This window comes from Cherax quadricarinatus, chromosome 7 (assembly GCF_038502225.1).
Source record: "Cherax quadricarinatus isolate ZL_2023a chromosome 7, ASM3850222v1, whole genome shotgun sequence".
Classification (NCBI taxonomy): Eukaryota; Metazoa; Arthropoda; class Malacostraca; order Decapoda; family Parastacidae; genus Cherax; species Cherax quadricarinatus.
In genome coordinates this window covers 16,556,168-16,581,018 of record NC_091298.1, presented here as the reverse complement: position 1 = coordinate 16,581,018, position 24,851 = coordinate 16,556,168, and the positions used below count along the sequence as shown (strand labels likewise).

Genomic DNA, 24,851 nt, shown 5'->3' with positions numbered 1-24,851 from the left:
GATACACTCTTGAAGTTATTCTGTCTCGCTCCATTCTCTCCACATGTCCGAACCACCTCAACAACCCTTCCTCAGCCCTCTGGACAACAGTTTTGGTAATCCCGCACCTCCTCCTAACTTCCAAACTACGAATTCTCTGCATTATATTCACACCACACATTGCTCTCAGACATGACATCTCCACTGCCTCCAGCCTTCTCCTCGCTGCAACATTCATCACCCATGCTTCACACCCATATAAGAGCGTTGGTAAAACTATACTCTCATATATTCCCCTCTTTGCCTCAAAGGACAAAGTTCTTTGTCTCCACAGACTCCTAAGTGCACCACTCACCCTTTTCCCCTCATCAATTCTATGATTCACCTCATCTTTCATAGACCCATCCGTTGACACGTCCACTCCCAAATATCTGAATACATTCACCTCCTCCATACTCTCTCCCTCCAATCTGATATCCAATCTTTCATCACCTAATCTTTTTGTTATTCTCATAACCTTACTCTTTCCTGTATTCACTTTCAATTTTCTTCTTTTGCACACCCTACCAAATTCATCCACCAATCTCTGCAACTTCTCTTCAGAATCTCCCAAGAGCACAGTGTCATCAGCAAAGAGCAACTGTGACAACTCCCACTTTATGTGTGATTCTTTATCTTTTAACTCCACGCCTCTTGCCAATACCCTCGCATTTACTTCTCTTACAACCCCATCTATAAATATATTAAACAACCACGGTGACATCACACATCCTTGTCTAAGGCCTACTTTTACTGGGAAATAATTTCCCTCTTTCCTACATACTCTAATTTGAGCCTCACTATCCTCGTAAAAACTCTTCACTGCTTTCAGTAACCTACCCCCTACACCATACACCTGCAACATCTGCCACATTGCCCCCCTATCCACCCTGTCATACAGAGTTATTCCTAGAATTCACCAAGCACATTAAAAAAAACCTGTGGCTGGTTTTGTTTTTATAGATAAACTCTGTGCTGAAAGTTTGTAAAGTAGAACTTCCTTTATTATTATTCTAATGGCATTACAACTGGGCAAAATCAAGCAATGCACCTGACAGCACTTACAGGGGGGTCTGCCATCCATTACCCAAGACTAGGGGGAATACTTCTACTAGTCCAGACTAGCCAAAACTAGGGGGAATACTTCTACTAGTCCAGACTAGCCAAACTAGTGGAACTGCCATTAGCCTAGTGATGTAATAGTGATCATTCGTAGAATAAATCACACAATTGCTATATGAATTTGTTTGCTAATATCTCATCTTCATTAAAGCTAATTTTCACTAAATAAAATACCATTACATAGAAACTGTCTGTACACTAATTGGCATCTCACCAAGTTCAAGACTAAATAAAAAACTTTTTTTTTTCTTTCATATTTTTGACAACCACATTATTTGCTAATATAGTCTAGAAGATAAATATCACATTAAAAAACACCATTATTAAGCTGTGATGACATACAGGATACAGAATATTTACTAAGATTTTATTTTAATAAAAGAAGCATACTATCGAAGATACGGTACTATGCTCCACAGTCAGCCCTCCTGGCCCTATATCACTCTCTTATTTACCCCTATCTCACCTATGGAATTTGTGCATGGGGCTCAACAACAAGTAACCATCTCAGACCACTAATTACCCAACAAAAGGCTGCAGTTAGAATGATAACAAATTCTCACTACAGGCAGCACACTCCACCAATATTCAATACACTCAACCTACTCACCATACAAAACATCCATACTTATTACTGCACCTATTACATACATAGAACACTCAACTCTGATATTAACCCTCCCCTCAAACATCTCCTTGCCAACCTCAACAGAACACATGACCATAACACAAGGCACAGATCACTCTTTGATATTCCTCGTGTCCATCTCACGCTATGCAAAAACTCAATGCACATAAAAGGCCCTAAAATCTGGAATTCATTACCTGTTAATATAAAAGAAACACTACCTGTTTATAAATTCAAGTCTCTTCTCAAAGATCACTTACTCACCCAAAACCAAATAAATACTGAATAACTGAACCTTATAAATTGTATATCTTAAATGTTTCTCACAATTATATCACATAAATGTTAAACCTAAAACCCAATCTAACTTTATTATTTTTTAAATTCACTACCTAACAGAATACTCCATTCTACTGAATTTACAACAATGCATGCAACCATATGACCTGTCTTTGTAATACTCACTTGTGCTTTATAGTAATCAGTTTACATTAATGTTTTTCACTGATTTCATCATTGCTTAGTTAATCTTAAGTTAATTTTAAGCCAGCCCGTAATGCTATGCATAGTATAAGTGGCTTTGGCATGCTGCTCTTATCTGTATTTTTTTTTTGTACCTCTGTAAGTGTGCTCAAATTATAAATAAATAAATAAATAAATAAAAAAAAATTCATATTCAGGTTTTCTACTTTACAATCATAAAATACCAAAATGTTGTATGTATTTTTCCACGTATGTATGTACAAGACAAAAATGACTGCCATGGCCTCCAAGTATGTAATTAATAATTTCAACCACACAAGCTCAATATTACTCAAATCCAAGGCAATGCGCAACAGTGCTTACAAGTCTTTTTAACACATCTGCACTTTACAATGGCTTAAGCACATTTAAAATGTGCAATGAAACTAAATATCTGATAAAAACTCAACATACATATAAAAGAGAACATATGGAACTACAGTTGATCTCCACTATTTTTAACTTGCTGCAGACAAGAACTTTTTGCTTTAGCAAAAATTTCAGTATGAAAAATAAAAGTAAAAATACCATGGCTACAATAACTCATGGCTAGCACGCAATTTAGAAATGAAAACTATTAGATTTCAATCCATCCTGAACTGAAATAGTAACTTGATAATGACCCAGGATGAATGGAAAAGGCTAGTTTCAAGAATTCCATTACAAGTGAGGACAGAATACATACATGTATACCATAAAAAAATACAAAAATGTATCATACTTACTATTCAATGGAGTAAAGACGCCTTTCAGTACCTGTATTTATTTATGGTGACTCGTGTACTCCCTTGTTCTAATCATCTCTAGTCTCCATGACCCCTACCTCCCTAGTGATCTCACAGTCTTCTCTCCTTACACTACTTTGTGCCTCATTAGTCACCCGCATGTAGACTAGATATAGAATTACAATTTTAATTAGACATATCAGTATAAGAAGTGTGAGCAAAGTGTGTGAGCAAAGTAACATTTATGAAGGGATTCAGGGAAACCGGCAGGCTGGACTTGAGTCCTGGAGATGGGAAGTACAGTGCCTGCACTCTGAAGGAGGGGTGTTAATGTTGCAGTTTAAAAACTGTAGTGTAAAGCACCCTTCTGGCAAGACAGTGATGGAGTGAATGATGGTGAAAGTTTTTCTTTTTCGGGCCACCCTGCCTTGGTGGGAATCGGCCGGTGTGATAATAAAATAAAAAAGTATAAGAAGTTAAAATATTATTTAAATATGGAATCCAAAGGTGTAATTTTTATATCCAAGTAGGAAGCAGTGTGGGTTTACCAGAGTGGCCCAGACTGGGGCAAGAGAAAACAGAAAAGCTGAGAAGTACTCCCCAACATTTTTTCACAGTGTACTTTTGCACTGACTATCAGACATAATCCTATATGATAACAATGCATTAATCAAAAATTTCAGACTGGAAAAATCAATTATTTGTAAGTGAAGACTACAGAAGAGGGGTGATTTGCTGTTTAGCTTTCTGGAATTACTGTTGATACACTAATATTTCTTATTCGGAACGGTGTGTGTGTGTGTGGGGGACATGGAGCATCTGAAGTGATACATAATATTCTCTCAATGATAGATATCTGATGCCTCTTTATTAAATAAAAAAAACCTGAATTAAGAGTTTTTCAAACAAATTATGATTTCTTTACTTATTCTGAAAATTCCAAACATGGGAAATTATTCCAAATTTTTATTTTTTATTTTTTTTTATTATCACACTGGCCGATTCCCACCAAGGCAGAGTGGCCCGAAAAAGAAAAACTTTCACCATCATTCACTCCATCACTGTCTTGCCAGAAGGGTGCTTTACACTACAGTTTTTAAACTGCAACATTAACACCCCTCCTTCAGAGTGCAGGCACTGTACTTCCCATCTCCAGGACTCAAGTCCGGCCTGCCGGTTTCCCTGAACCCCTTCATAAATGTTACTTTGCTCACACTCCAACAGCACGTCAAATATTAAAAACCATTTGTCTCCATTCACTCCTATCAAACACGCTCACGCATGCCTGCTTGAAGTCCAAGCCCCTCGCACACAAAACCTCCTTTACCCCCTCCCTCCAACCTTTCCTAGGCCGACCCCTACCCCGCCTTCCTTCCACTACAGACTGATACACTCTTGAAGTCATTCTGTCTCGCTCCATTCTCTCTACATGTCCGAACCACCTCAACAACCCTTCCTCAGCCCTCTGGACAACAGTTTTGGTAATCCCGCACCTCCTCCTAACTTCCAAACTACGAATTCTCTGCATTATATTCACACCACACATTGCCCTCAGACATGACATCTCCACTGCCTCCAGCCTTCTCCTCGCTGCAACATTCATCACCCATGCTTCACACCCATATAAGAGCGTTGGTAAAACTATACTCTCATACATTCCCCTCTTTGCCTCCAAGGACAAAGTTCTTTGTCTCCACAGACTCCTAAGTGCACCACTCACCCTTTTCCCCTCATCAATTCTATGATTTACCTCATCTTTCATAGACCCATCCACTGACACGTCCACTCCCAAATATCTGAATACATTCACCTCCTCCATACTCTCTCCCTCCAATCTGATATCCAATCTTTCATCACCTAATCTTTTTGTTATCCTCATAACCTTACTCTTTCCTGTATTCACTTTTAATTTTCTTCTTTTGCATACCCTACAAAATTCATCCACCAATCTCTGCAACTTCTCTTCAGAATCTCCCAAGAGCACAGTGTCATCAGCAAAGAGCAACTGTGACAACTCCCACTTTATGTGTGATTCTTTATCTTTTAACTCCATGCCTCTTGCCAATACCCTCGCATTTACTTCTCTTACAACCCCATCTATAAATATACTAAACAACCACGGTGACATCACACATCCTTGTCTGAGGCCTACTTTTACTGGGAAATAATTTCCCTCTTTCCTACATACTCTAACTTGAGCCTCACTATCCTCGTAAAAACTCTTCACTGCTTTCAGTAACCTACCTCCAATCCATACACCTGCAACATCTGCCACATTGTTCCCCTATCCACCCTGTCGTACGCCTTTTCCAAATCCATAAATGCCACAAAGACCTCTTTAGCCTTATCTAAATACTGTTCACTTATGAATTTCACTGTAAACACCTGGTCCACACACCCCCTACCTTTCCTAAAGCCTCCTTGTTCATCTGCTATCCTATTCTCCATCTTACTCTTAATTCTTTCAATAATAACTCTGCCATACACTTTACCAAGTATACTCAACAGACATATTCCCCTATAATTTTTGCACTCTCTTTTGTCCCCTTTGCCTTTATACAAAGGAACTATGCATGCTCTCTGCCAATCCCTAGGTACCTTACCTTCTTCCATACATTTATTAAATAATTGCACCAACCACTCCAAAACTACATCCCCACCTGCTTTTAACATTTCTATCTTTATCCCATCAATCCCGGCTGCCTTACCCCCTTTCATTTTACCTACTGCCTCACGAACTTCCCCCACGCTCACAACTGGCTCTTCCTCACACCTACAAGATGTTATTCCTCCTTGCCCTATACACGAAATCACAGCTTCCCTATCTTCATCAACGTTTAACAATTCCTCGAAATATTCCCTCCATCTTCCCAATACCTCTAACTCTCCATTTAACAACTCTCCTCTCCTATTTTTAACTGACAAATCCATTTTTTCTCTAGGCTTCCTTAACTTGTTAATCTCAATCCAAAACTTTTTCTTATTTTCAACAAAATTTGTTGATAACATCTCACCCACTCTCTCATTTGCTCTCTTTTTACATTGCTTCACCACTCTCTTAACCTCTCTCTTTTTCTCCATATACTCTTCCCTCCTTGCATCACTTCCAAATCCATAACATATTTTATAATTTAGGAGAATTCTGATTCCTGTAACAAATTTCCAAATAAGGGAGATTAGTACATACTAAGCACTTGCTATAGTAATCCTTTTATATGTACAATCACCTGTTGAACCAATTCTGAAGTTCCTTTCACCATTTGTATTGTTTACATGGTAAATTCTTCGCTGTGCAGATCAAAGCTTTTCTTCCAGCTTACTTTGCTAAACACAATTATTGCATTCTAGTACTGTTGCTACTTTACTTCTTAAGATTAACTATTAACCCTTAAAAGAACATAAAATTTTCTTACTTAAGAAGGCCAAAGATGAAGGCATTGAATTTGATGGGTCCTTCTGAGAGACACTCTTCACTGTTCAGTGTCAGCACCAAGTCATTCAGGGCTTTTGTGGAGGGACCTAAACAAGATTATTATATATTACTCAAAGAAAAGGGTGCTTTCATTGGCAAATAATCTAAATTTATGTAAAGTAAATTACACGTGTTGCATTCATTAAATTATTCTTAAGAATCAGTATAGTGTCCATCACATTTCCTTCACAATAAAAATCACAAAAACACTACAAGTATACAGTATATTATCATCAAAATACAGAAGTGTAATAAACAATAATATATACAAATAGACAGAAAATAAAACTGACACTAAGAGGAGAGCTCTACATCTCGGCTGACAACTAAGGCCCATAGTGATGAGGGCCTCATATGTTGGCCAAAATATTTAGTACCCATCTTGCCTTCTATTTCATTTTGTCCTTGTGGGTTTGCTGATACCATTTATTATTCCCTGTAAAATTATAATGAGAATAAACTTACTGATTTGGCTGGTGACTTCAATGACCCGCCACACCGAGTTATTGATCTTGCCGAAGAGGGATTGTAGTGATGGATGAAGACCATCACTAAGAAGAGCATATACAGCAGGACACAACTTGTCAAGTGCCAATTGTGCCACAGCAGGTGTTAAACTGCTGGTACCTAAACAACACAGGAAATAATCAACTTGTTTGTTTCAACACATCAAATAAGCTAGAGTATTCCCAAGATTTAATACTTTGTAAAAATAATACAAAACAGAATTCCAAGAGACAGACAGATGGAGAAGAAAAAGAAGGTGGAAGTTAGCAAGAGGGGAGAGAGGGAAAGCAGGAGATAAAAGGACAGAGATGGGGGGATCAAGAGAAAGATAGGAGGAGACAGAGTTAAAAATGTGAGTGAGGAAGGAGGACAGAGTAAAAAGCAGGGAGAGTGTCCATGGAAATGGCACATAGCAGAAGACTGTACAATTCACACAGAGGCTATCTGCAGAGTACTACTACTACTACTATCTTGACCGAGTACCACTTACTACTACCTAAATGACCAAGACAAGAATAGTAAAGCAAAAGGCTCTCCTTCCCCCCTTCACTCCCCTCCAGCCACTGCAATAGTACTACTAATATAGCAACTATAGCCTCACCTCACTTAACGATGGAGCTCTGTCCCTAAGACCACATTGGTAAACGAATTTACCGCTAAGTGAGGAACATACTATAATGGTAGTGGGTATGTGTCAACCATCTTTGATATTGTTTTAATGTCACCTTTGCACCATTTATAACATTTCTGGTATATTTTTAAATGTTTATACAGGCCGGCCATCACTAATCCGGCAAACAATAATCCGGTTCCATCAGTAATCCTGCACTAATTTCGGCTAGCAAAATTTTAAATTTCGGGGTCGCTGCTACTGTTTGGTGGCGCTACTTGCTGCACAAGTCATTCCAGTTTCTTTTTCTCAATTTACTGTTATAACCTGCTTACTTTTAGCCCTAGCCATGGTTCCAACAAATGAAAGAAATGGTTCTCATTGTGTAAAGCACATACACTGTACATTGTCCATAAAAGATAAGGTGGTTTTGAAGCCACTGTTGGTCGCCACGAGCTCAGCTCACTCGGATAAGCTGTGACCTGTAAATTTGGGCCTACATATGAGAGAACAGGTCTGTGTGATAAGTGTGCACTATATAAAAAAAAAAATTCTGCAGCACGCAGTGCATAATGAGAAAAACTGCAACCGTGGTGTAAATGAGCGACTTTGCAGTGTATTTTTGTATGGCTTTTATGGTTGTACAGTGGACCCCCGGTTAACGATATTTTTTCACTCCATAAGTATGTTCAGGTGCCAGTACTGACCGAATTTATTCCCATAAGGAATATTGTGAAGTACATTATTCCTTTCAGACCCCCAAACATACACGTACAAACGCACTTACATAAATACACTTACATAATTGGTCGCATTTGGAGGTAATCGTTATGCGGGGGTCCACTGTATTCTCATTTCCTCGGTTTCATTTGATAGAAAGGAACACATATTACAGAAATAGATATGATTTTGATTGGTTTCATAACAAAAAGTACCTTGAAATTATCGAAGTAGTGGAAACGTTTGATTTTTGCCGATGTTCAAGAGTAAACAAATGACGTCACCATCCAATACGTGTCCAACTAGCCAGTCTCATACGCAGTCACAAATGGGCTGACATTATTTATACAATTATTACAATAATGCAGTAGTCTGCATAACAGTAAATCTATTTTTTTTTTGTGAATAAAAATTCAAAATGTAAAGCAAGAGTAATATAAGAGAAGCCTGGAGACATGACTCATGAACAGTGAAAATGTTATTTTAGTGCTAGGAATGTCTGCAATGTTTATTTTGGTCCCTATTTTGAAACTGGCATCTTTTGAAATTTGTGTGAAATTGACAAAATTGCTGATTTCTGACCACTTTATTGGGTAGTTGAAATAGGTGAATGGGCAGTTTCTTATACTCATTCAACAGAATAGAAGGAATACTAGCAAAATAACTGACTTTGGTAGACTGGAACAATAGAATGGGCCAAAAATAGGGCATAAAGTAGGTGAAATAGCCAATGCGTAAATATCACTGTTAGGTAAAGTGTATTGTAACTTAGCTATGTACTCTAATCCGGCAAAATCACTAATCCGGCTCTCTACAGGTCCCATTGTTGCCGGATTAGTGATGGCCAACCTGTACAGCAGTGTACTGAATATTGTAATAAACAGAATAGAGGAAATCAGCTCTAATATACATTTTTTAGGTATGCATACTAGTCAGAGAACCCATCGTAAGTCCGTTGCTAAGTAAGGAGAGGCTGTAATTATGCTGCTCCAATGATACAAATTTGTTACCTCAAATACTACTTTTAGTTCTTAGTTTTAAATGGTACTGTTCTACAGGTAAGTATTTGCAACTGGATATCCTGACCCTGAGCAGTTTCAGAAATTTTCATGGGATGTCACTGGAAGGAGGGAAGGAGAGTAAGCAAGACAGGGAGAAGCAAGAGTGAGACTGAGTATTTATTATGAAAGACATTATGCTATTTTTTACAAAATTAGGCTTGTGTGAGTGTATTACATCAGTGTTTATGCCTGCTGAGCTGTTAGAATGAGGAAGATAACATTTATGAAGGATTTCAGGGCAAATGATTAGCCAGATTAGACTTGGAAGTGGTAAATACAGTGCCTGTACCCTGAAGGAGGGTAGAGATGTTGCAGTTTGGAGGGTTATTTGAACTGTGATAACTGTGCATTTCTGGTAAAACAGCTGTTGATTGAACAATATAATGAAATATAAGTTCTTTGGTACTAGTGTATGAAGTTACAATACAAAATAATATACCATGTAAGTACTCTGAAAACTGCTTCTGCAGACAAGGATATAAGGAGTTAAGAACAAAGATACGTAAAATTCTTGGTAAAATAGCTATATTTGATTGAAAGCATTGCAGTATATGACAATATATGGGGTTAGAAAGAAAAAAAGTAGAAATGAGGTGCAGGAGGATGAGTGATGGATGAAAACAAGCAGGTTTCTAGATTTGTTTGACACAGTATCTTGCTGTCATGAATCACATTAAGGTAAGGAGGTGTTTTTAAACATTAGCTTTAAATTTGTTAGAAGAGATGTAAACTTCAGAGTCTTCAAACAGTTCTAAATTTTGGGTCCTTTTATATATATGGGCTTTTTACTCAGGTTGAGTTATAAACAGGGATATCAAAGAGGTATTTGTATCTTGCATTTTGCCTATGACTTCTGTTGCAGATATATAGGAAAAGTTTCAAAGAAGGGTTGATACATGTATCAGTATTGATTATTTTATATATAGATATACAGGATGCACAATAGTAAGAGTGAATGTTTTGTATGTTGAGTAAGTTTAAGCTTCTGAAGAGTGGAGGTGTATGATGTGTATTGATTGCTTGAGTGAATGCTCATAGAGCAACTTTTTGATAGGTTACTACTGACTTTAGGTAATTTTCTGTAGTACTGTAGATCCCAAACACAAATACCATACGTGAGGCAAGGATAGATTAGAATAAAGCAAAGTAATGCTATTTGAGGCACATATTGCATTAACATAAATTAGAGAGGATGCCCACGGTTTTGGAGACTTTCCTGCTGGGCGTGGGTGTTGAATTTTAAATTGCCATCAGGGTATAGACCTAAAAAATTTCTATACTTTGTCTAACAATCTGCAGCTGTTTCCAAATGTGTAGAAGGTCTTGTCAATATTAAGAGTGAGGCTACTGATAGTCATCCAGGTAGATATCTTCATGAGTTCATCATTAACAGTGTTACTGAGAGAAACCCAATCTAAATGGGAGATGACAAAAGTTGTCATCTGAAAACATAATGGGTTTAAGTACCCAAGATGCATTAACCCTTTCAGGGTTTCGGACGTACTAGTACGGCTTATGCACCAGGGTTTTTGACGTACTAGTACGCCTAAATTCTAGCACCCTCAAATCTAGTGAGAGAAAGCTGGTAGGCCTACATATGAAAGAATGGGTCTATGCGGTCAGTGTGTGCAGTATAAAAAAAAATCCTGCAGCACACAGTGCGTAGTGAGAAAAAAAAACTTTGACCGTGTTTTTGGATTAAAACCGACTTTGCACTGCATTTTCGTATGGTATTTACTGTTGTATTCTAGTTTTCCTGGTCTCATTTTATAGAATGGAAAACATATTACAGAAATTGAGATGATTTTGACTGGTTTTACAATGAAAAGTACCTTGAAATTGAGCTCAAAGTAGCAGAAATGTTCGATTTTTACCAAAGTTCAAAAGTAAACAAATCATGCTATGCGTCAAATACATGTCAAATACACGTCTAATATTCTTTCACAAGTGCGCTGATATTATTCATACCATTTCTACACTAATGCAGTAGTCTGCGTAACAGTAAATCTTCTATTTTTTGTGAGAATAAAAATTCAAAGTGGAAAGCAAAAGAATGTAAGAGGGGCATGGGGACGTGACTAATGAACAGAGGAAATGTTATTTTAGTGCCAAGAATGTCTTTCTTGCTTATTCTGGATCCTATTTGGAAATTGGCATCTTTTGAAATTTGTGTGAAATTGGCAAAATTCCTAAATTCTGACCACTTTATTGGATAGTTGAAATCAGTAAATGGGTGGTTTCTTGTACTCATTTGATAGAAAAAAATGAAGTTCTAGCAAAATAGTTATGATTTTTGTTGAATAGTACACTGGAATTGGGCGAAAATAGGGTTCAAAGTGGGCAAAATTGCCGATGCGTAAACATCGTCGAGACCGCTAAATTCATGAGAGCATAATTCTGCAAGTTTTCCATCAAATTTCATACTTTTGGTGTCATTATGATCGGGAAAAGATTTTCTATCTTTTCATAAGAAAATTTTTTTTTTTATATTTGGCCACCCTGAGAACAAGTCTTGAAGAGGGCCTGGCGACCCTGAAAGGGTTAAGAAGGACACTGATGAAGATGAGAAAAACCAGCCCATTATGGCAATTTTGTGAAAGCAGTCAAATGGGTCGCTGTTGACAGAGCCTTGAACAGTTGAAATATAACCGTTTATATCAGTGGGTGCCTGTTTTACATTCATGCAGCAGACTTTATTATTTCCTTTTAGCCTATATTTATAATTTTTCCACTGTAACTTAACCTAACTTAGAAACGTGACGCAAATCCTATGTGAAAAAAGTGACAGTTGCTAGGAGTATGGGTTGGAAAAACCAGAGTGCCAAGAACACTGCCCTGAGGCACCCAATGTTGATACAATAGATCAAATTAACAAGGTTGTGTCACAGATTGAAATATGTGGTCTGACATTAAGGTAGGATTTTAAAAAAGCAAGAGTATGACCTCCAATTCTATGAAGTTTTAGTTTATGATTCTGGTTGTTATGGCCTCCTGTATTGAAAGCTTTCCTAAGGTCTATGAAGAGGCCCACTGAATATTTACTATTTTCAAGAGATGCATAAATAAAGTCAGGAATTTTTGTTGTTAAAACGTCTGCATGAAATATTTTGCCTTGTGTGTCTTATGCCCTATTCTGTGTGATGCTTAGAAATTTATGCAGATCTGGGCATTCTGAAAACTATTCCTACACTCTCAAACTTGAAATAGCAAATACCAAGATTGTCTAAGAGTCAGTTAATGTTCTAAAGCAATTTATACCAACAAATTACCAGCAAATATAATTTTTCCATTCAGAATTTGACAATTTAGACCAACATATCATTGAGCTAGAAGATAAAGGATCTACCATATCCTTGCAACACCCAGGATATTTTTTTAGGAAATGTGGTACTAGGCATAAGATACCATAGTATTTTATGTCTGAAAGTGAGTCAATGTATTAAACTAGCTATATTAAAATAAGCAAAGTACAGAGTGGAGTCTCTCCAGAAGGTGCAAGAAGTCATGCAGTATCCTCTCTCTAAGTCCCTCTCATTTTCCTAACACTGCAAAATAAGACAAAAAATATGTATCCAATGATGGCACTGAACATCCAAGTCACTTAGGTACCCAGACAAATCAACCATCAGTCTACTTTCTACTCCAACACCACTGCTATATACAGTACCTTCATTCTACAGAAATCACTTCTTGTCAGCAAGAATCACACTGATTTTTATTAGTGTAACATGCACATTGCACACACTACTGTAGAAGGAAAGGCATCAAAGGGATCTGGACAAATTGCAAGAGTGGGCAGATAATTGGTTGCCTGACTTCAACCCTACTCAATACAAGGTAATGAAGATTGGGAAGGAGCAAGAAGACCCAAAATGGGGTACAGTCCAAGGGAACAGAGGATCCAGACTTTACTCAAAGAATAAGACCCAAGGGTAAGCACAGTACCCAGTATAATGCAAGAAGCTCACATTAGCTGAATAACTTCTGCGGCCAATGCTCATCTGCCAAAACTAAGAGTAACCCTCAGGAATCTCAACAAAGTGTTCTGAGCCTTTTATACAACATACGTTAGGCTGGGCCCATCTTAAAATATGCAGCACCAGTATGGAACCCGCACCTGAAAAAGCACGTTAAAAATGGAAAAATATGCAACAAGGCTTATTCCTGAGCTAAGGGCATAAACTATGAGGAGAGGCTAATGGAACTGGACCTAACCATATTGGAAGACAGAAAAACAAGGGAGGACATGATAACACACTATACTCAGGGGAACTGACAAGATAGACAGGGACAGGCTCTGAGAAGCGAGAAGCAGGAACTTGGGGACATCATTGGAAGTTAAAAGAACAGATGAGCCGCAAGGATATTAAAAAGTATTTCTTCAATCTCAGAGTGGTCGGGAAGTGGAATGATCTTGGTGAGGTAGTAGTGGAGGCAGGTTCCATACATAGTTTTAAGAGTAGGTAAAATACAAACCATGAGGATAAGAGAGAGTGAATCTGAAGAGTGGCAAGTTAAGAGGAAGGACCAGGATCTGAGAATCGATCCCCGCAACCACAAATAGACAAGTACAAACAGGCGAGTACAGTTGTTTTTACATTATGGTCATTTATTGGCCCTAACTAATTTTCTGAAAAATCCAGACCTTCAACAAGGGTTAATTTTAAATAATGACCATGTCAAAACATTGAAGCCCAACTGTAATGAAACCCAAAGAAAAACATGATTTGCTTTATTGCAATTTCCTGCAAATTATTTTGGTCAAATATGCATAATGTTACTAAAGAACACACAAGTTAGGTAAATGCTACAATATTCTTATCCAAACTTACCCAATCGAACTTTATCCTGTTGTGAGGTAGCTGAGGAAAAGTGAGTGACTAACTTTTCCACAGCAGCACGAACAGAAAGTACAAGCGTTTTCTTGTCATGAGCATCGTAAAGCAAGGGTCTTGGTTCCTCTTCTGTAGTCATCTCTCCTATATTAGTTCCACCAGCAGAAGCATCTGGATTTTGGCCCTGCTGGTAAATGAGTACTTTTTATGCTTGAAACACATTAAAAAAAAAACTATTATTCAGTTTTGTTGAAGGTTACACAGTTATAAGTGACTTAGGTGCTGAGAACACTAAACTACACTAATTTAATATTTGATAAAGTTATTATTTGTAGGACAGTTTATAAAGAAAGCATACAATGAGGAAGACATCTAGAACAAGAAGAGACTTGAGACTTGTTAAATTAACTATAGCTCTTGTGGAATGTGTTGCATGTGGCATGAAACAGGCATAGGAATAAGAAATACAAAATTATGCAAAGGATACAAGTTATGGGGTCAAGAGTGCAGATGACAACTTAAATTAATGAAAAGTATGATACTCTGGGTAAGCCTGACTGTGAGAGAGGGACTTTTGTATAGCATAGAGCAAATAGATCTAGCCTTCCTTCACTACTACTTGTACTGAATGACCCACACAAGTTTTTAACAGCCAATGTGTTAAAAAAATACAAAAAAATAATAAGTATGATTGACAACAATATTGAAAAACTAAATAGCTAACCAGTATCCTGAAATAAGACAAAAAGTTCTTGAGTATATGAATGTACAAAATGAGAATGACTAGGTCCAATAGCCTACATGATATTCAATCATGGTCACCCTCCCAAGAAGGACTCTTGAGGGGAGGGAGATGATAAAAATTTATAGAGCTATAATTAACATTATACGTAAAAATGCTTCACAGTGACATTTTCAAAACAAAATGTTATGCGTAAAGAAAAAGGAAATAAACTGATACATGTCTAGTAGTACAGCAGCGTTACTTTTTTTTTTTTTAACACACCGGCTGTCTGGTGCTAAATATTGTTACATGTGTAATAATATAGTAGGCTGGTAGACAGCAACCACCCAGGAAGGTTCTACCATTCTGCCAAGTGTGAAATGGAAACCTTTAATTGTTTTACATGATGGTGGATTGCTGGTGTCCTTTTTCTCTCATAAATACAGGGGATACCAGGTATATCTTTGCTACTTCTACTTACACTTAGGTCACACTACACATGCATACACATGCATATATAGACATACCCATCTGGGTTTTCTATTTTCTTAATAGTTCTTGTTCCTCTTTATTTTCTCTTATCTCCATGAAGGAAGTGGAACAGAATTCTTCCTCTATTAGCCATACATGTAGTAAAAGGTGACTAAAATGCTGAAACCAGGAGGCTAGTAAGCCCTTTCCCTGTACAAATTCTTAAACTTAAAAAGCTGAACTTAAAAAGCTGAACATAATGACTGACAACACCCCTATTGCTAGACATAATTAGGGCAAATTCCTGGCCCTGTGCCTTGACAGCAACCTGAAATTCAACACCCATATCCAACAAATAACAAAAAAAAGTATCCAAAACAGTTGGGATCTTCTCCAAGATATGTTACTACATACCACAATCAGCCCTGCTCACACTATACTATTCACTCATCTATCCCTACCTCACCTATGCTATATGTGCATGGGGATCAGCAGCAGCAACTCGCCTAAAACCGATAATAACCCAACAGAAAGCCGCAGTGAGAATTCTCACGCAATCCAATGCAAGACAGCACACACCCCAACTCTTCAAAGACCTAAACCTACTCACCGCACAGAACATTCACACCTACTATTGTGCAATCTACATTTACAGAACCATAAACTTGAATTTTAACCCAGAACTAAAACAATTTCTTGATAGTTGCAACAGGACCCATAGACACAACACCAGACATAAAAATCTCTGACATTCCCCTTGTCCAGCTAAACCTATTCAAAAACTCGATGTACATAAAAGGGCCTAGAATCTGGAACTCCCTGCCTGAAAACTCTAGAACCGCAGACTCTACCACCATTTTTCAAAACTACCGTTAAAAAACATATCTCCATAACACACCCCATCATCAGCTAATCAAATGAAAACCACCCAATTCTCTTTATTGTATCATGAACACATCCAAAACAATATAGACTTATCGTTATCTGTAATTCCCTCAGAATTTCCACCTACACCCACCCAAAGCACTTTAAACATACAATTCCTAATATAGCTATTGCCTATTAAATCTTATGTTTGTCTTACTAAATCTTAAGTCAATCCTAAGTTTGTCTAAGATACTCCTCCAGTATGGCTTCAATAGAAACCTGTGTGTCATAACAAGACAAATTGATTCCCATTACTAAATCTGCCATTTGTACTAATATTAAATGATTTGACTACCTATCTATCTTTAACCTAATTATGTATGTACCTAACTGATAATGCTCCTGTTCAAATGTACTGCTGAAATATGACATATCAAAATAGCGTAAGAATTTGTATTAGTCTGCCGGAAGTGCCTAGGCACGATAGTGGCCATCTTTGTAACTTAAATCTTATAACATGTAAACCACATATCGTAAGCTTTACAAGGAAACAAATATCTGTATTTGTAAAGAAAAAACTTTCATTTTTCTTTTTAAGTTTTCTTTTTCAGTCACTCTGCCTTGGTGGGATACAGCCAGTTCAATGAAAAAAAAAAAAATATTTATTACACTGTATCATTCTTCATTATAAAAGAAAGCAGACAGATGCTCAGAATGACACTGACCAATTATACCTCAGAGAGCCTAAAGGAAAGCACTTTTCTTAAGTACAGCAATGGAAAAAAATAAAAATCTCACCTTCTTTTGAAGCGACGCATCTGGGGAATTGGGAGGAGTTGAAAGGCGGTCAGGAGTGTTGCGCAGGTGAACACAAATCTTTTCTGCAAAGCTTACACTTTTCTTTGGACAGAGGTCACAAGTATTGTTAACATCAGACAAAAGAGGACCAATGTGCCCTCTAGTAACAAGGAGATTGCTAACTTGTGATCGAATTCGAAGCAGGTCATCTTCTGTTAAATCCTCATGGCAGGAGACATCTGGTAGTTCACTGACTCTCAACAAGTTTTTCTTTTGAAGTCCTTTACCACAGAAACCAGTACACTGACTAACACAGCTACAGCCCATTGGGGAAGGAGGATTAATTATTGTAGTATCTTTATCTGTCTCTTGCTGTGGACAAGGCTGCGTTATTTCTGGAATGGTTTCCCTAACTACTCGCTGGGCCATGTGTTCCATAGGTTCTTGTAATGATCGTCTCTTCAGCAAGTCTTCTCTCATATTACCTCTTCCTGCATCAATAGCACTGTATCTTTTGTTATGACTATTTGTTCCTTTCAAAGCATCATCTTTTAATGAGGTGGACTTTCTAAGAATTCCCCGAGGCAATGGTGGGCGAGGGGGTGGCATGTCTGGGTCATCAGGACCATGTCTTTCCTCAACAGGAAGAGATATGGATCTCTTGGGCAATGGTGGTGGTTTTTCAAGCCCCTCTGAATCAGTGCTAGCAGTATCATATTTATAAACATACCTTTGATCCAAAAGCCCACCATTCTCTCCATCTGAATCATTGAGCATTGTTGAAGAGCCTCGAAAACCTGAGGAGGGCTGTGTCGAATTTAAGCTACTTGCACTTGCAGAACCTTTGAGTTCATGAGAACACTTTTGTTGGGTGTAATCACAACTGACAGGTCGACGAGATGGCTTTGGTGACTGACAAAATGAAGGCTTGGTGGTTTCCATGCAATCAGTTTCATCAAGCAGCATTTCTTTTAGCTCTTTCGGTAACAAAAAATTTAGAGAATCCCAATCGCGAATATGGCCAAATCCATGTTTACGCAACTTTTCCATGTCACCACATGAAAAAGGACGTCTTAATCGACTTTCTTTAAATTTTCTCATTTCTTCAGGTCGAGAGCTATAGTGCTGTGGTACGAGGAATACTCGAGCATCAATGTTATATTTCTTGTCCTTTAGGAAACCCAAATCTGGCAAAGCATAGTTTGGATAGTAAACATACACCTCTTTTTTGTCAATGTTAAAACTAGTGTTAACCATTGCTGACACCTTCAAATTCGAGGTCTGAAGGCACTGATCTGACATTTGCTTTAAAACGCGAGGCTTTGGTCGAGGTTTCTGTTGTGTTGTGCTTGTTTGCTCAGAGTCTGAAGGTCTTCTGATTTTTTCTGTAGATCCTCTATTAGAAAGATAACCACTGGATGAATTCCCAGAATCCTGGCGCCTTCGAGTAGTGTTATTGGAACTTTCGCGCCTGCTGCTTGCTTTTTTTGGAGTCCCTGGTGACTGTGATCTCTTGCGTTCATCCACACAAATGTTGAAGGCATTCTTATTCATGTTCTTATTACCCAAGTCTTTAGCTGCAGTTTTAACAGGAGTCATATTATTTTTCTCCATATTATGTTTGTTATCTCGCAACCTCAAAACATCATGCATTTTGGTCTCCTTTTCAGACTGGTCCAGAAGAACCTTGCTTTCACCTCGACTATCCATGGATATATCCATACCTTCTGGTTCCTCCCTAATAGGACTAGTAACTGGTGGCTTGGAACAAGGATTAGTTTCTTTAAGACTGTCTTCAAAACTTGTAACATTATCCATTGTATTAGAAAGCTGAATGCTATTATTATCAAGCACAGCATGAGCAGTGATAATGTTGTTATTGTTATTGAGAAGTCCATCTTGTTGAGTATTAGCAGTGGCTGTAGTTTCTGTGGTGGTAGTGTCAGGAGAGGTAAAATCTTGGTTCATAGTCACATTATTGGTTCTTGGAGTGATTTCTGGAGTGCCTAATGAACCAGTTCGTCGTCGAAATCCTCGTTCGTGGTAAATCACACCATTCTGCCTCATGAGTGCTGGGGGTGGAACAGGTGAAGCACTTCCATCCATGTCATTCTCAGATTGGCTGTTCATGGGCCAGTCTGAAGAATCATGTACATTAGACTGGTTGTCAGAACTAGAACAACAAGCACCTTCTTGAGATATACTTGATGACAAACTGACTGCTTCTTTACTTAAACTTTTTTGACGCATAAATAATTTTACCAATGAAAAGTTGTTAGTCTCGTTTGCTATTGTTCTGCTACTCTGACTGGATCGCATGCTATTTTGAAGATCAAACACTTTAACACACCCTCCAGAGGCTTCTAAAGATCGCCGCATGAGTGATCGCCGCATCAGATTTGGCATACTGTTGCTCTTGTTATTTGGCTGTCCTTGTTCAGATGCCTTTGCACTTTCTGCTTGTCCTCCTGACTGTTGCTGGACATTGTTGACCTTGGAAGGCACCTCTGGTGTGCGTGATGATCGTCGGCTAACCCGCGACCAGGTTGTATAGGGCTGATCTGAATGTGTCATAGAGGGGGCAGAACAGCGACCCTCCAGCCTTTCTGTTGACCAATGGTTGCTCCCACTAGACTCGCTTTCACCTAAATAAATATGTCATAATTATACAATTATTATGCATTTTAACACACAACCTGATTCATACATTAACATTCATGATAAACCTACAGCATATCTTAAAGATTATTTAATTTTGAGGGTTTTAGGATAAATAAGATTTTAATAATAGAGTACAGGACATTATTAATCTTTTGCCCCGTGGCCTGGTGGCAAAAGCTTTTGCTTCACACAGTGAGGGTCTGGGTTTAATTCCCGGCGAAGGGGTAGAAACGTCAGACGGGTTTCCTTACACTGGTTGTCCATGTTCACCTATCAGTGAAGTAGGTACCTGGGTGTTAGTGGACTGATATGGGTTGCATCCTGGGAGAAAACTGACCTAATTTCCCAGAAATGCTGTGCATAACAAGATGCTTTCTATATAGTAGTATGTCACTAATGTCAGCTAGGCCTGTATACCTTGTACATGTACTTGTAGAAATAAAGATCTTGTTATATTATTATTATTATATAACTATACTTTTTTACTTGAAGCAATAGTATTATATTTAGGAGGAAGTGCTAAAGCCACAGGGGGTCATACAGCACCTGGGAAATGAGACACAATCAGACTCAATTCACAGAAGGTGAGAACAAGTCTAAGTCTTTGGATCAAGAGCTCCTCACCAGTATCAATATACTTGCTGTATACTTCACAAAAATTCCCACAGTAAAAAAAAAACTCATCAACTGCAGAAATTTTTAACTAATATGGTATTGTACATGGAATTTATGTAAGAAAATAATACTTTAAGTGCCTTGTATTATACTGACCTGCCTCATGATAATCTGAGTCTTCTGAGTACTGAATAAAGGAGCCCTCGAAGGCAATAGTGTAGTTATCCTTATTGGCTTGGCAGGTGAGAATGAGATCATCATGAAGAGAGTCACAATCAAGAGAATCTACACTGAAGGTAGTGTTAGCTAGGGGTGGAGGCTCCTTCAGTGGGGAGAACAGTGGCCCAGACTGATACAATGACAGTTCCCCACTTACACCACTGTATTCCTCTTCCTCTATTTCTCCCTCCTCTTCCCTTCTGTCATCATCACCATCATCATCCTCCTCTTCCTCCTCCTCCTCCTCCTCTTCATCATCCTCTTCCTCATCCCCTTCATGGTCACAATGAGAAGAGGACCGTGGACTAACAGAGGAGTCGAGTTCATACTTGTTCATCATGGAACCAGAAACACTGGCAAACATTTCTCCATCTTCAGCACTCTGCAAAAAGAGGCAAAACTTTGTCTATAAATACATAATACCAATTTACTGTCAATTTTGAACTGGTATGTACTAGCATGTTAATCAATATTTTACAGTAATATCTATGCCATGATGTCTAAAATATGAAAAGTTCAGAATAATAGAAATGGGACACTTGATTTATTCCAAATAAAACTTAGAATTAGTATGCTTTTGCAAAACTAAATAAAGAATTTTCACTCTCATTAGGATAATTCCAAATTTCAGAGAGAATTCTACATCCAAAATCTGGGTAATTACTACAGCATTTCTTACTAAAAATATTAAGAGATTTTTCAATTAAAAATCAAAATTTATGGTGACTAACTTGAAAAAAAATATCTACAGTAAACTTTTGAAGAAGAATTACATTCATGGATCATTCAGTGCTGCACAGCAAGGATGATTGGGTGGGAAGGAAATAGTGGGTCAAGAGAATAAAGGTAAGAGGGGTCAGCAGAAGAGAAGGGATAAGTTAATGGAAGGGGTAGGAGGGATGAGAGGAGGCCAAGAGTGAGGGAATGCCAGTAAATGGAAAGGGGCACAGGTATTGAGAGGAATACAATGGTAAAAAGAGGGCAATACTGTCAGTGAAGCAGTTAAATGTCAGTCAGGAAACCATTGAATACACACATTGAAGGTGGGCCCTTCAAAGACATCAGACACGAGTAAGTATATCAAGAGTATCAAAGAGCTGAAAATGAAAAAAATGTCATGCTAATTCACCGAGTATGGTGCTGGGTGCCCCTCCATATGACCACGTGAGAATCTGGTGCAACCAATAGGCAGAGTATATATTGCATAACTGATAATGAAGTTACGATAGCCAGAAGCCCAACTGCAGTATAAATAACACAAGCCTGTGGGTCATTGATGGAGACCAACAATGCTGACAGCAATCTTGCAAAAGGCCAAAAGGCCATTTAGTATGAAATCTGATCAACCAGGCTGTTGAGGCTAGATGCACGTAGTCCAGTTGAACTGAAAATCCTCCTCAATGAATATTATATTCCATGGTCCACAGAAGATCTGATAATATCTCAGCTTGAAGATTTGCTGTATCCTCAATGGATGCCACTCTTCAACAAAATCCTTACAAAGTCTCCAAAGGATATAGTGCTATTACCTATGCCTCTGTCTCTGTTGGATATGAGAATGATAAGAGAGAACTGGGATGAGTCCTTCCTGTGCCTTGAGGGGACAAAACTTTTCAGAGTGGCAGACCCTCAGGTACTGTCACCAAAAAGTCTAGCATACCGAACTTTCGCTCAGCTGAATTATTCGAGTTTATCTTGTACGTACTCCATTTCAGTCTTTTATTTCATTTTTTCTTCAACAGCAGCATTAACGAAATTTTTCCTCATTGAACATCTTATTGTTGTCAGTGGCTTTTAGGGAAACTTTTTTAATATCTATTTGCAGATTCCCTGTCCTCCTCAATGGATGCCACTCTCACTGAAATTCTGGTATCAGCAAAGGATGAAACAGTGCTATGATTGTTGTCCTTATCTGACATAAGAATGAAAAACAGAAGTGGGGTGAGTACTATGCCTTAAGAAACGGATCTTTTCACTGCAGCAGCTTCTGTTTGCTACAACTCTCTGGGTTCTATTTCTATATCCAGTTACCCACTTTTACAGTTATTCCTCTTGCACACATTTTGTGCACTCTCACACCATGATCTCCATGTTGAAGTTTTTTGTAAAATCAGTGTACACTACATCAGTAATTAACTTTTCATTCAGCATATCCAAGATCATATCATAACAGGCTAGCAATTTTAAAAGGAAGAAGCAGCCTGCCCTAAATCCATGCTGCACTGTACTGTGATTCCCATCCAAAGATTTTGACAATAAATAATGTTAATATTAATGGCCTATAGTTGAGATAACTACTGCTAACTTTGTGGATGTAGAGACAGACAATATCAAAGTTTTTAATGACTGTGGGATGACACTTACATCCAGGCTCCCTCTCCAAGCAACATTAACCCTTTCAGGGTCCATGTCATAGATCTACAGCTTTACATTCAGGGTCCAAACCATAGATTTTTTTTTTTTTTTTATCATCACACTGGCCGATTCCCACCAAGGCAGGGTGGCCCAAAAAAGAAAAACTTTCACCATCATTCACTCCATCACTGTCTTGCCAGAAGGATGCTTTACACTACAGTTTTTAAATTGCAACATTAACACCCCTCCTTCAGAGTGCAGGCACTGTACTTCCCATCTCCAGGACTCAAGTCCAGCCTGCCGGTTTCCCTGAACCCCTTCATAAATGTTACTTTGCTCACACTCCAACAGCACGTCAAGTATTAAAAACCATTTGTCTCCATTCACTCCTATCAAACACGCTCACGCATGCCTGCTGGAAGTCCAAGCCCCTCGCACACAAAACCTCCTTTACCCCCTCCCTCCAACCTTTCCTAGGCCGACCCCTACCCCGCCTTCCTTCCACTACAGACTGATACACTCTTGAAGTCATTCTGTTTCGCTCCATTCTCTCTACATGTCCGAGCCACCTCAACAACCCTTCCTCAGCCCTCTGGACAACAGTTTTGGTAATCCCGCACCTCCTCCTAACTTCCAAACTACAAATTCTCTGCATTATATTCACACCACACATTGCCCTCAGACATGACATCTCCACTGCCTCCAGCCTTCTCCTCGCTGCAACATTCATCACCCATGCTTCACACCCATATAAGAGCGTTGGTAAAACTATACTCTCATACATTCCCCTCTTTGCCTCAAAGGACAAAGTTCTTTGTCTCCACAGACTCCTAAGTGCACCACTCACCCTTTTCCCCTCATCAATTCTATGATTCACCTCATCTTTCATAGACCCATCCGCTGACACGCCCACTTCCAAATATCTGAATACATTCACCTCCTCCATACTCTCTCCTTCCAATCTGATATCCAATCTTTCATCACCTAATCTTTTTGTTATCCTCATAACCTTACTCTTTCCTGTATTCACTTTTAATTTTCTTCTTTTGCATACCCTACAAAATTCATCCACCAATCTCTGCAACTTCTCTTCAGAATCTCCCAAGAGCACAGTGTCATCAGCAAAGAGCAACTGTGACAACTCCCACTTTATGTGTGATTCTTTACCTTTTAACTCCACACCTCTTGCCAAGACCCTCGCATTTACTTCTCTTACAACCCCATCTATAAATAAATTAAACAACCACGGTGACATCACACATCTTTGTCTAAGGCCTACTTTTACTGGGAAATAATTTCCCTCTTTCCTACATACTCTAAATTGAGCCTCACTATCCTTGTAAAAACTCTTCACTGCTTTCAGTAACCTACCTCCTACACCATACACCTGCAACATCTGCCACATTGCCCCCCTAACCACCCTGTCATACGCCTTTTCCAAATCCATAAATGCCACAAAGACTTCTTTAGCCTTATCTAAATACTGTTCACTTATATGTTTCACTGTAAACACCTGGTCCACACACCCCCTACCTTTCCTAAAGCCTCCTTGTTCATCTGCTATCCTATTCTCCGTCTTACTCTTAATTCTTTCAATAATAACTCTACCATACACTTTACCAGGTATACTCAACAGACTTTTTTTTTTTTTTTTTTAACAAGTCGGCCATCTCCCACCGAGGCAGGGTGGCCCAAAAAAGAAAGAAAATCCCCAAAAAGAAAATACTTTCATCATCATTCAACACTTTCACCACACTCACACATTATCACTGCTTTTGCAGAGGTGCACAGAATACAACAGTTTAGAAGCATATACGTATAAAGATACACAACATAAGTCAACAGACTTATCCCCCTATAATTTTTGCACTCTCTTTTGTCCCCTTTGCCTTTATACAAAGGAACTATGCATGCTCTCTGC

At 38.4% G+C, this 24,851-nt stretch overlaps 1 protein-coding gene across 1 annotated transcript in view; it reads right to left on the bottom strand.

Annotated features, from left to right (window-relative positions):
* The window catches only part of LOC128686818 (uncharacterized), a 58,403-nt gene that overhangs the window by 7,285 nt on the left and 26,267 nt on the right, over positions 1-24,851 (bottom strand). The window contains exons 3-7 of the mRNA XM_070082104.1: positions 20,513-20,957; positions 17,081-19,725; positions 14,218-14,404; positions 6,953-7,114; positions 6,429-6,534 (exon numbers count right to left, since the gene is read on the bottom strand). Coding sequence (XP_069938205.1) covers positions 6,429-6,534; positions 6,953-7,114; positions 14,218-14,404; positions 17,081-19,725; positions 20,513-20,957 — 3,545 coding nt within the window. The remainder of the gene's footprint in view (positions 1-6,428; positions 6,535-6,952; positions 7,115-14,217; positions 14,405-17,080; positions 19,726-20,512; positions 20,958-24,851) is intronic.